Genomic DNA, 13,054 nt, shown 5'->3' on the forward strand with positions numbered 1-13,054 from the left:
TGCTAACATAATGCCATACATCATAAGCCAACCTAGTTAATGTTAACCCATAATGAAGCTTGTATCAAGAGAAACAGATCCCGACCTCTACCCCTCTCACACTGACAACTGCAACAAGAAAGTCATGGAGCTTCTTACTCTTAGGAGCCCAAATCTATGGGCCTTACTAGCCAGAAATCTGGAAGAGATGCTCCCGCAGGAGTTTCCCCACAGGTAGGCAGAATGCTAACCTGTGCAGGTGGGGAGGGGAGCCGGGACGTAGGGAGGCTGGGCCAGGGGCGAACCTGGTGCACTGCGGTGTTGGTGCAGCTCTACTGGAGTGTTCTACGGGTTCCCAGACTCACCATGCCCCACACTGGCCCCAGATCTGTTTCTTCTCCTATATGTGGCTAGAGATGACACCAGAGGCTATTCAGCTGTCCCCAGCAGAAACCTGGGCATCATCCTAAATTCCTCCCACTCCTGCACTGTCTACATTCAGCTAGGGCACACTCAATCCTGGGCTCACTCAACTCTAGCTCAGCAACACCACATTCACCAAGATCACGCCCATTTCAATCCATTCTTGCTGCTGCTTGCCTTGGGCCCACCTCATTTTCCTCCTCAGTTACTAAACAGCCCCCACTTGTCAGCTGGCTTCCCAATCCAGAATCCCCTGCCCCTCCTGCCCTTCTACATGCCCCCCTGCCCCCAACACTTTGGCTAAGGTCTGATTTCTAATGAGCAAATGTAAGCAGGTCATTCTGCTGCTAAATGCCCTCAACAGCTTCTATCAACGTCAAATCTTTCACAAACCCTAGCATCTGGCTTTTCCCTCTGCAGACTCCTTTTCTTTGTGCTTTTGACCAGTCAAGCTCTCATGTACTCGGTCAATCTGTCTCATCATCATCCTTTCACGCATCCTTTCTTCTCTGCACAGAATGCCCTTCCCTCACTTTATATATTTGGCTAACTTGTAATCATGCTCGAGAACTCAGCACCAGGCCTCTCCTCCTCAGGAACTTTCCTTGACTTCTCTCTACTTTGCATTAGGGCCCTCCTTGGTGCCTACCCTGACCCAGAGCAAGACTCCAAAGACAAGACATTTTCACAGCTGTGCACCTGCCTCAGGTACCTGTTTGTTGCTCTTATGATGGTGACTCCCTTGAGGCAGGTACAATCTCCTTCTTCTCTGTCTCCCCAGTCACTAGTCCAAAGCTTCTTTCGGCAGGTGCTTAAAAGCCAACTGACTTGATAAGGACTAAAGTAAAACCTACTAAACAGTCTTTGTTCCCTTCTCCCTGCTCCCATAGAACACAGCCACACTCTTGTCACAGCCCTGGCCTTTTGAGAAGTCTTTGGGTGTTGTGCCTATATTATTTCTGAGGACATGATGCTAATAATATGAAGGGAAGATGTGCTTCCTCCACCAATGGACTTCTGCTCTCCTATATTTTCTCTTCCTTCCAGGAAATTATGGGAATGTCTTTTTTTTTTTTTTTTCCCTCTCTTGGCCACTTGAAGGCGTTGCAAGAGAGAAAAGGTATGGAAGTGCATTCATGCAATACCAAGGGAAAGGAGGTTATTATAATTGAGGACCAACCTGGGAGCCATGAACATTTCCCCTAGGATAAGTCACAGTGAAATTTTTGCAAACAACGAGGACAACTGAATTTAGGAACCACAATCAGCATGTCTGGTCCAAAGATGTATAACCAGTAGCTTCCACAGGGCATGTTGGGGGGGGGGATCTCATATTCCTGTTGTTTCCCACTTCTGTTCATTAATTTCTAGTTGAGTAGCTGATCCCATTCTTGCTTTAGCCTGAGATTAATCTGAGATCCCTACCCTGAGGGCCATCCAATCTGTGCTTTGGAGCTGACGTACATCTTCAGGATGGGTGTTTACTATAAAAGGAAAACAAAGCAAAGCAGGCAGATGATGTTAATCCTCTGAGAGCACCAGTTGGTCTACTCGGGAGAGAACTTTGTGACCATCCCTGGCCGGGTGTGCTGACACTAAGACAAAAAGAGGGTGAGATCGATGTTGGTGAAAAATTTAAGAAGGAGAATGCGGGGCTGTGAGCTTTATTTCATGCTCTTGACCCAAGAGGCACATTCCTAAGGGACAATTCGTAGCCAAACCTGGCTAGCTTGTCCAGATGAAAAGGAAGGAATAGATGAACACAGTGTTTCAGCGAGGTATGCACAGCTGTTGGCAGGAAAGATGAATTCACACTAAATTAAGCTCAATTATGGTGACTTTTTAGTCTTTCCCCAAGGTGCAGGGAGAGGGCTGACACGCATCCTCTGGAGATTTGGAACTCCTCCAAATTCAACTACAGATTCCTTGTTGTTTTTGTAAACTAGGCGTTTAAAAAAAACTTTAGAAAAAGAGCAATTCACTGATGGCATCATGAAGTGGACCAGAAAGTAGCCTACAAGGGCTGATACTCCTGCCCAAGCACCTCGTCACATGAAAGAAAGAGATGTGGACCCGAGTGAAAGAGTGGGCTCTTTTTAGAAGCACTTCATTTGATTTCCTATTTCATTTCTCAGAAAGTATGAATTAATTGGGAAAATTAAACCAGTGTCTGCTCTTGGACCTGGGAATCAAATGAGAAACTCTGGGGCTGGGTGTGGTGAGGGCTGCTTCTTGGGTGCTGGCCTGGGAGGCCACCCTGCCTAGTCTTTGCTGATAGAGTTGAGCAGTGGCCTTCTCAAGAAGACATCTCCAGGTACGGCTAGGGGGTGGCATTTGGCCCTCGACATTCTGGGATGCCACTGTTTTTGGCTGCAGATGTTTCTACAGCTTGACCTATCAGGTGAACTGCAAATATACTTTTCCGACAAACAGAATCCTTCATTGCTTCTCATGCCTTCTTTCAAATATACTTTGCCCTTTAATTTGCTAAGGACTTTATATTTTGAACCCCAAATTCAATTCTTTGGGAGCAGGGCAGTTGGATGGGTCACAGAAGGTGGGTGTATATAGGAAAGAGTCCTGTTTTGTCCAGTCACCAAAGAGCCTGCTTTCTGACCATACTCCTTGGGCCTATGAAGAAAATCTTGGATATAAGAGCTTATCTGCATCACTTTCTAACTGAAGAATCTCTGAGGAGACAATTCTTATCAATTCTGAAGAAAAGAATAGAAGAAGCTTATATATGGGATATTCCCTGAACCTGGAATATTTGGGCTTTTATTCTACAACAGCAATAAGAAATTTATTCAATTTTTCCATCATTTGTTCCACTTTAAAAAACATGCTCTCATTATTCTCTTCTCACCTCAAAATGACAGCACATAATGAGCACATGTTTACCTACTTTGGGAGGATGTAGAAGGTATACATTAAAGCTGAAAGAAAGAACGAAGGAACAAATGGAAGGAAAGAAGAAAGGATGAAAGAAAAGAAGTAAAAGGAAGAAAAGAAAGCAAACCTCTTATAACCAGACAGGACCAGCATTCCTGGAAAAGGCCTTCCCTCAGGACCCACCTTGCCCTTTGAACACAAAAGCCAAGGCCTCCTTCCCACAGTTACCAATTAGAACCACATATACGCTTTCTTGGAAACATGCCGCCCAGACACTCCACTTGGCCTGGGAAGAAGTCAGTCCAGAGCAATGGCTGTCCCTGTCTCCCTTGGTCCCTCAGGTACTTGAGTGCCCCAGTGACAGATGTCCTGCAGGCTTACCTAAAGCATGGCTGAGGCTCATCTGCTACCCATCACCTGGGGCTGCTTGAGCACATAATCATGTAGCATGAACTCAGAAATGAGTTTTGCTAGGTCTCCAAAATTATGACACGTTTCCTCAAAAACTGTGAAAGAGAAAGAGGACACATATCCCCTCCATGCCAAAATGAGCCATTGTTTGTGCTGTCTGTTAAACACCTTTAAAGACCCACTTGTATCAGCAGAAGAAAGCATCAAGACACATCCCACTCATTCTGGGCACTCACCATGGGAAGGGGGTGGCATGGGGAGCATACGGGCCTGCCGCCGCTGAGGGACAGGAATAGTCAAGGAATGCACCAGGGAAGCCACTTCCTGACAGCCTTGTTCCCCTAACGGATAGGCTCCATGTGTCAGCCTGGTGCTCTCTCACAACTGGCACCTGGATGGTCATGGGCATCTTTCTGTGCCATGCTGCCATGGCAGGGAGGGGACTTGGGATACAGCCTCCTATGTCAACACTGATCTTTCTTGAGGGAAAGATAGAAACAGCAAAAACCTTGGGACTATGCATGCCAGCAAGGAGGGTGCTCTCAGAGCCCCCTCAGTACTGTACACTCAGAAGCATGGCTAATTAGTGTTTCTCCATCTAAAATTGTTATCACTGTATCTCTGATGAGCATCCTTCCCTGTGGACTTCCCAGACTTTGAACAACTTGGTGTCTAAAAATACGAAATGCACATATCCTCTTTGAACCTGTCACGGGTAATTTGGAAATCTCTGTCTCCCGATGAATATCTTAAGAGGAGGATAGATTTACAGGGCAATGTACATTTATTTATGCTGCACAAGAAGGCCTTTATCACCTGTATGCGAATCTGTTATCAGACTTAAAACACTGTCAGAGATTCTCAGTGGTATTTTTGTCCATATCCCTTAAAGAGATGCAGAGGAAAGGGTTTAAAAGTTTCTTTGGATATCAAAGAAAAGGGGGGAGAGAAAGGAAGCACTACTACAATTCTGCATCAAGAGACTTAAAAGAAAGATCCTGTGGTTTGTTTTGCTAAATTATTGACGGTTCCCTGGCCACAGCCAACGAGGTAGAAGGCTGGAGTAGCTCAGCGCCTTTACAAACAGGGCAGGCTGAGCAATGTACGTGCACAGTAGATACTATCACTGTTAGCTGTGACTCATTTAATTGCCTGCAAGTCACCGCATTAAAAAAAAAAAAGAGTCTTGACCTCTCTTGCTCTGGTTCCTGCTTCCGAGGTTTTGGCACGAAGCCCTGGGAGGGGAATTAGAGCCCTTTCCACCATGGTCAACCCCAGAGCTCTGCAAAGGAGGGGTCAATTGCACAAGCTTGTGGGAGAGGGGGCTGGGCTCCATTCTTGCTGACTTCCTATCTCTCTTTTTACCCCTTCTGACTCCAAATAAAGGGACAGACTCTGTTCCCAGTGGTTTCTTGTTCAGTCACTCACCTTTCATACCACTACCTTCTTCTTGGAATGTGTTACGAGCAGTGTTCTGATCTTCTAAGTGTTCACTCCCACCACTTCCTGAAGAGGCTACACTGCTTTGTGGAGACAGGGGGGCATGATCGGATGGGAGGCACTGGGGTCCTCTAGCTCGTAAGTCCTCATGAGACATCCATCCATGTCCTAGAGGCTGGTTTGGCACATTCATGGGTGGGGTAAGGGACACAGATCGTTTCAAAGGGCTGTGGTGTGCCTGGCCTGAGAGAACTGGAAAAAAAAAATAAAATGAAATAGGTTATTCCCCCCCCTTTAGCCTGGGCCACAGAGAACCCACAATACCTTTTGACCCTGAGAGGTGACGCTAACTATCTGACGATTCTATCAGTGGTCCCCACAGGCTGAATATAGGCCTGGCAGGGCCCTCCCCTGCAGGGGGTTAAAAAAGATGCTGTGTGGTCCTCTTGGTGGGTTGGGTTTCCCCAAGGAGGCTATACCTACAGTGCCCATGCATCTGGCCTTAGCCTTTGTGGGTCAGGATCTGGTTTCCGTTCTAACTCTAGAAATCAAGATTTGTGGCAGTAGGACTATAAATCAGGTGAGACTTGACAGCCTGGCAAAGTGGCCATCTGCCAAGAGTGAAAAGAACAAGTGCTGGACATTTTTTTTTTTTTTTTTTGGAAACACACAAAACCCGACATTACCCATGTCACAGGGTGGACTCCTTGAAGGGCATGCAGGCTGGTCACCGTTTGGGATCTTTGCTGGGCTCAACTACATGGTGGACTAGTCCTTCCAACCAGGAGGCAGGGGAGCTATCACCTCTGAAGGGGTGCAGGCTCCGCGAGGGCCGGAGTCCGAACACAGACCTCAGGGTCTGCACAGGACACGGGCAGCTGTGTGTGAAAGGGCCGATTCTTTCCCTCGGCTTCACAGGTTAATGCCAGACTTCAGACTGAAAACACCTCCAGGTAACAAGGCTTTCATTCAGAAGCCAGTGGGGTGCTCTCAGTGAGCTGAGAATGGTTTTTACCAGCACGCTCAGCTCTTCCGTACAGTGGGCAACATCTGCGTGGCCCCCATGTTAAATTTCTTTTCCAGAAAACTAGGAAAAAGCAACAAAACTCCCATAACTAGCCAAATTAAATTGAGGTCATTTGAGGGAGGGATTTAACCAAAATCAACGCCGGGGGAGCCGACGTTACCCTTGGTTGGTTTTTCTGGGCGTGTAAAGTGACAACTTTACAAAATAAGTCTATTCATAACATTCTCTCAGCGCTGCCTCCTGACAGGTCTGGTTTATTTTGACTGCGGCCGCGCTAACGTGGAAGTGAGCCACATGCATTTTTAAACATTTTTCAGGGAAGCCATTAAGTTCCATCTCAGGCTGTATCCCCTACAGTGAGGTATTTGCTCTCCCAGGTCCAGACAAGCACTTCTTTGCTGGTGTTAATCTATGTTTTTTATTAAGCAGACCTGACACCCCAATATAAGAAGTTCTGCTCTGTGTAGACTGTATCTCCGGTGGGGCAGCACCCACCCCACCAGGACCTGAGCAGCAGGCTACCTTGCCCCCACTTAAAAAAGATAAAGACCAGAGCTAAAAGGCTGGGTGTTTCCAGAAACTGTATTTGGGGCAGTGGTGGTGTGGGAAGGTAGCTTGTGGTAGGCTGGCATCAACCAGGCCCTGAGAGCAATGGGGCTCACATCTTTGTTGTCAATGTTCCCATGTGGCTTTATGTGGCCAGAAGGGCATCTTGTGTGGAAGGGGGGACAACCGGAAGGGCTAGAAATTTCTTTATTAACAAAAGAGAGAGGGAGCTGCCGAGTTTACCATTTGTAACCTGAGAGATTTCCACCTTAGGTAGATTCTATCAAAGGCAGGGAATTATCACTGAACTTAAACGCAAAGGGAACATTGTTTTAAAATTTTTTGACCCTAAGAGGCTGAAATAGCTTGCCTTTCCACTAAATAGACTACGGAAGAAACTATTTAAAAAGGCTCCCTGGAAAACACATTGCTACCTGGTTGGATCAGGATCAGCAAGAGAAAAAGAAAAAAAAAAAAAAGCAGAAAGAAAAAAATAAATAAAAAGGAAGCAGCAGCAAAAATGAAGAGAGAAGCCAATAGGAAGAAAAGCCAAACATCCAGAAAATCCATTTCATGCCTGTCTAAGTATTTATATAAAATTGGGCAGACTTGTTTAGGGCTGCACTGAGTGCTGGGATGGTCCAGCTTAGACATCTTTGCTTTCTGATACCTTGGCAACCATTTCAGGATATCTGGTAGATGCTCTGAATGGTGCCAGCCAGGCGTGCCTCAAGTGGAAATGGGGACTCCTCTTCACAGCCAGGATTAGAGTAAGCCCAAAACCATAAAAGCAGACCTTGCTAAAGAGAGACACACAGCTTTGAACAGGCAGGGCCCTTAGTACCTCGCTTGTTTTGAGGTGACAAGTGAATCTATAATCATGGGTGGTAATACCACGAAGAGGGCCCCCACCTTTGGATGCTGAGAACAATACCCCAAATATGTAGCAGCTGAATTCCATTTTTGAATGGAGTCCATTTGCTTCTTTCCACCTAAAGTCATCTTAAAAGCTATACTACCTCCCCATTGATGGGCATCCTTGGGGAGGCTTGTCGATATCCAAGGAATCCACCAGTTATTGAGAATGGAACAAGACCATTCCCTAACTTAATGGGACTTACAGGGATTTATTCCTAGACAACCACATCCATGTCTTCATATATTCCTGAGCTCGACTGATGTTACAAGGATATGGCATAAACTTGGCCTCTGGCTCTAATAAAGAAATCAATTATACCTCAGGTGCCAGGGCCTTTTCCCAGTAACTTTCTACTAAAGGCCCCAACCCTTGTCTGTATCATAAAGACTCCCAAGTTGGCACCAAAAGAGAAAGGTCTCTTTAAGAGTCAACCTGCTGCAGTAACTGAGCAAAATGCCTCACACTAAGCTTCCAATTTGCAGAGAGGGCCATGAATTTAGCCCCAGGCTGGATGCCACATCTAAATAAGAGCAAAGTCATGCTGGACAAATGCCTCATTTCTCCAAAGAGAACCAAGGCTCCGAGACAATACAGGTTTGTCTTCCTGTGGGAAAGGAGACAAAAGCAGGTGGCAAGTGACTTGCCAACCATGCCATTTTGTGGTGAAGACAATTCTTCAGGTAGAGATACTAGGTAGAGGCTTTGACCACAAAGCCAATTTCGGTGTTACTCTGTGTGCTGGAATACCTTGTTCGGTACAAAGTGGCAGAGGAAATAACAAATGCCATTTAGGCCGAGTGCAGGAAAATAGACTGTACCACTGTGGCATTAATGAGGTGGCCAGGGGCAGAGCATTGATCGTTGTCCCATCACTCCATTTTTTTTTTAACCAAAAGAACTCATTTGAAGTGGTGATAAATAGAGGGAAAATGGATATTCAAGCAAAAAAAAAAAAAAACCAAACCAAAAAACCCCAAAACCCAAAAAACCCAAAAAGCCCATAAATAAAACTCCTTTTCCTGTGAGTAGGGAGGGAGAGCAGTGAATACAGTCTTCTGTGTTAGCTGTCCCAGAATGGCTCTAGCTAGAGGCAGACCTTTAGAATGTTCCCACTTGCTGACTGCTATGCAGTAGTCAACAGCCAATGCTTCATTCAGATGTAAGCTGCCCCCGGGTATATTTGAACACTGCAGAATTAAGTACACCTTGGGAAAAAAAAAAAAAATCTCAATATAGATTAGAAATTGGCAGGTTCCAGCAGAATTGAAGTCCTGAATTTATATTGCATTTGTGACTTTATAATAGTGAGAGTGGAGGATCGGCATGTTTCAGGGTGGATTCATTATATTGAAAATCCTACTAAAAATCACCCAGGGGAGCAAGGTTGTGCCTCTTTGCTCTTGAAAAACTAAAGCTATAACTTAATACTGTGTACAGTATAGATTCAATATTGCTTATGTTTTATTACAGAAATTTCAGGTATGTATATGTACCCATGTATGTATGTGTACATATGTTAATAGAATACTGTATTTGGGGAACGTTTATAAATTCAAGTGAACCAAAAATAAATAACAAATACCGAATAAGTCTCGTTGAAATATGGAAAAAACAGCTAAAAATAATCTTGCTACAGCAGTGGAGCTCTCTGATGCGAGTACAAAGGGTCTTATAATCTGGCAATAAACTCTATCATATCATTCTTGGCTGGCCAACTTCTCTGACCTCATTTAACCTTATGATTTCTTTTTCATCTCGAAATATCTTTAATGAGACTCCTTTCAATGCCTTTTTTAGAGGAAAATATGATACCTGGCTCTGGGATCTGTTCTTTTAAGTATTTTCTTGAAAGCCTGGAAATCAGATTTCTTACCCTTTTCCTTTGACCAAACTGGACTTCATCTCAATTCTTAGTTACTGAAGTAAAATTCAGTAAAAGTTTTTTTGGAAAAGACTCTTGTAAGAAAATTAGGTATATAACTACTTTTTCTGCTTTCTAATGTGACAAATGATAAGGTTTGTAGAAAGAAGAAGTTTTTGGGATACTGGCCCAACTACCGCTTTGGTTCACTGTCAGGTTAAGCATCATACCTCACCGTCGAGGAGAGACGTGATCCCTACAGGCAGAACAGTCCAGATAATTGAAGCTCCGCTGTCACTGAAACGTTATCCTAACAAACTTTAATGGAGATCTTTCAAAGATACGTTGCATACTTCCCTGTTCTGCTGAAACTTATCCACTGAATGCAATTTCTGCTTTAAAAATTATTGTTAGGAGCAGAGTTTCATAACATTTCAGAGCTGGAAGCCCCCTGAAAGGTAATTCAAGAATTCCTAAGTTATGAGCTGTGGGCCACTGGGTAGTAAATCCCTATGTGCACTGCACTTTGTTCACAGATGAAATGCTGTATTGCAAATCAGTTTTAGATATATGCAGAGTATTAAAACTAATAAAAAATAAATTAATTTACATGTTGCTGAATTCATAGCTCTTTTGCCACTGTTTTTTCTATCAGGAGATTCAAAGTACAATTCTTGTTTCATGGGCACCCCAATTTTTTATATGTTAAAAACCAAGGCCTAAACTCAGTGATAGAGCTGATTGTTATTCTCTGCTTTGCTGAGTGAGGTTTTCATGGGCAGGATAGTAGATAGCCTCAGGAACTGTCATGCTCAAAGTCCTCTGCACGCCTCTCATGGTTAGAGTATTTCTGCCAATCCCATCAACCAGCACTTTGACTTGCTACCACTGTGTGTTTTCACCTACTTACAGGCTTAACATTCTGTTCTAGAGTTTAGAATCTAGAAGCTTTTTTTTTTTTTTTTAAATAAGGGCAGTTCAGTGTTCCCATATTCCTAATAGCACCCTCTTTCCTCAAACCAAATAGCTTGTCTTCTCAACCTAAAGTGAATTCTGTATCCTCATTATGCCCTTATGAGTTCAGCCACAAAGGGGTTTTGAAATTTTAATCCTTTTTTACTCATAAGCCAGTATCTCCACTTTTAATTCAACAAGCTGTCTTTCTCAAGAAAAACTCATGCTTCATTAAAATTTGTAAATTCTAGATGCTCATGTGATAAAATTCAGTCCAACTGCAAGTAAACTTTATAAAAGTAACTCATCCTAATTTAGGGATTTTAAAAAGTAGAACGAGGAAGCCACATATCTGTATATTATGTTAAAATATTAATTTCAAATTTCTTTCCAAATTAAAAGGTCCTAGACAATACCCTACTCTTGCATACATGCTGTGCATGTCAACATACTATGACAAAGCCTAGAGAATATATTCTAGTTATAGGTTAAAAATGGTGTAACTTTAACAATATTTTCTAGACCTACTCCCAAAAGAAATTCAGAGTATCAGTAGAATCTTTGCTGAATACACCAATTTGAGGGCTCACATCATATAATTCTTAAATTTTGCTGTAGGAGATGGTTTGATACTTGTCAACTTTGATGGAGAAAAAACTCAACCTTCTGTCAGCTACAAAATAGCTACAGCTATTGTCTCAAAGTTACGGGGCAGGTAGGGGGTGTTTCTGTTCATTCCTTTAGATTTAAGGCCTGCTTATCAGGCATCTTTCAGGTGCCATCCAAGAATTTCTTGAGAGTACTTTCAGAGCATCTAAGGAACTGCTACTAAGGGCTTTCCATTTTCAAAGAGTAGAGTTCTGTTAACACCACTTGTATGAATGATTCCACGCATTTGCTTAAGAAAAAAAAAAAGCCAACATTTTAGAGGCTCAGTGGTGAAATGATCTTAGACCCTGGATTCCTCTTCTTTAGTTGGTTTTGTGGTGTCACAACCAGTAATCTGAGGCCCTGTAGTGGGAATCTTTGGGGGGAAGAAAAGATTAATAGTACTGCAAGAATACATTAAAAAAAAAAACACAAAAAAACAAAACCAGAGTGTTTGATCAGAGACATCATGCAAAAAAAGACAACACCAGTCACATTTATGGCCAAGTACAGATTTGTGTAAAGGGGAGGGGGAGGAGTTATTAATTACTAAGGTTAAAATTAACATGCTCTGCCATCATTGCTTCAGGGAATAGATTAAAAGCAAATCTAGAAGGTTATATGCCTCAACTCTGCATGCTTGCTCTCTGCTTCTTGTTCAAAGGTTTGGAAAACCAGTGCTTACAACATCTGGACACCAGAAGATGACTCCCCCAAACAGCTTCAGACTCCACCTCATTCTGGGGGAAGAAGAGAGAACATGCTACAAAGCAAAGATGTGGTTGTTGGATGGGGTGTTCCCGACAAGCCCAAAGAGGAAGCCACACACTCTCAGGAAAAGAGAAAATGTACACTTGCCTAAGCAACAAAACAAAACAAATGGAGACTCTGGAAGAAGATAAAGCCGCAAAGAACATCACAACAAGGTTGACAAATACACACTGTTAAATCTCTTTTTCCCTATTAAATCTCATTTTTATACAGTATTGAAATGAAAGCATTCTGATGCAGGGAAAGCACCTGGAGAGGCTTTTTCAATAATGCAAGTCCTTGTCACTGATGTCAGCTCTTATTACTCTACAGACGGCTCAGCCTTTGGGCAGAGCAAAGATGTATGTTTCTGCCTTCACATTATCACTTAAACATTTGGGCTTTTAAGAAGTAAATTAGGATGTTTTTGGCAGACTTTTATTGCTGCATTAATCATTGGTACATTTCATTTGTCCTCTTTTGTCAGTTTCTATAATGGCAAAACTGGGTGTCATCCAGTAGAAAATCTATTTTAGATAACTGCTATTTGACTTTATATTGTCATTATTTATGAAATAAGTTAGACAAGAAGCCAATATATACATTTTATAGAAATTGGTTAACTCTTACTCACAAGTTTAACTTCGAATCAAGCAGTCCTAAAAGGAAACTGTCCAAATCCTCTCATTCCATTCTATCAAAACCAATGACATCAACTATGGAAGTAATTTGACACCACTGAAGCAGATGCTTAAGCCAATTCAAGGGACTGTGGGATCAACCCAACCACTTCTAAAGTTTCTGTATACTGGGTTAACTTCTACTTTCCTACATTTTGTTTCTCCTCCTGTCTATATTTATACCTACATGTACTCAACCCTGAGGCTTGTCCGTGGAATTTCTACCCACATAGAGACTGAAGAGATGAAATCCAGAAATGAATTTAGACGGAGATTCAGAATTTGAATCATTTTTATGACACCAAGTAGGGTAAATCATTGAGTCCAGCAAGTGGCCAGGAGGGGATTTAAGAGGGTACAGATCCTTTTTCATTTTCCAATATATCCATAAAAATGTCCCAGTCGTTGTATTTAAGGAAGAAAGTGGAGAAACTCAGAAAAGTAGATGTTTGATGACAAAACTTTTCTCCTATCCCTTTCTTAAAAGACAACCATCAAATTGTCAACTGCTCGCATGCTTACCT

The 13,054-nt window shown here is 42.9% G+C and overlaps 1 protein-coding gene across 3 annotated transcripts in view; it reads right to left on the reverse strand.

Annotated features, from left to right (window-relative positions):
- The window catches only part of SAMD4A (sterile alpha motif domain containing 4A), a 216,508-nt gene that overhangs the window by 48,951 nt on the left and 154,503 nt on the right, over window positions 1-13,054 (reverse strand). For 2 of the 3 annotated variants that reach the window (XM_041758695.1, XM_041758696.1), the window contains exon 4: window positions 5,134-5,397. The exons of the other annotated variant lie outside the window; for it this stretch is intronic. In XM_041758695.1, the coding sequence (XP_041614629.1) occupies window positions 5,134-5,397 (264 nt within the window). The remainder of the gene's footprint in view (window positions 1-5,133; window positions 5,398-13,054) is intronic. 3 annotated transcript variants of the gene reach the window in all.

This window comes from Vulpes lagopus, chromosome 6 (genome assembly GCF_018345385.1).
Source record: "Vulpes lagopus strain Blue_001 chromosome 6, ASM1834538v1, whole genome shotgun sequence".
Classification (NCBI taxonomy): Eukaryota; Metazoa; Chordata; class Mammalia; order Carnivora; family Canidae; genus Vulpes; species Vulpes lagopus.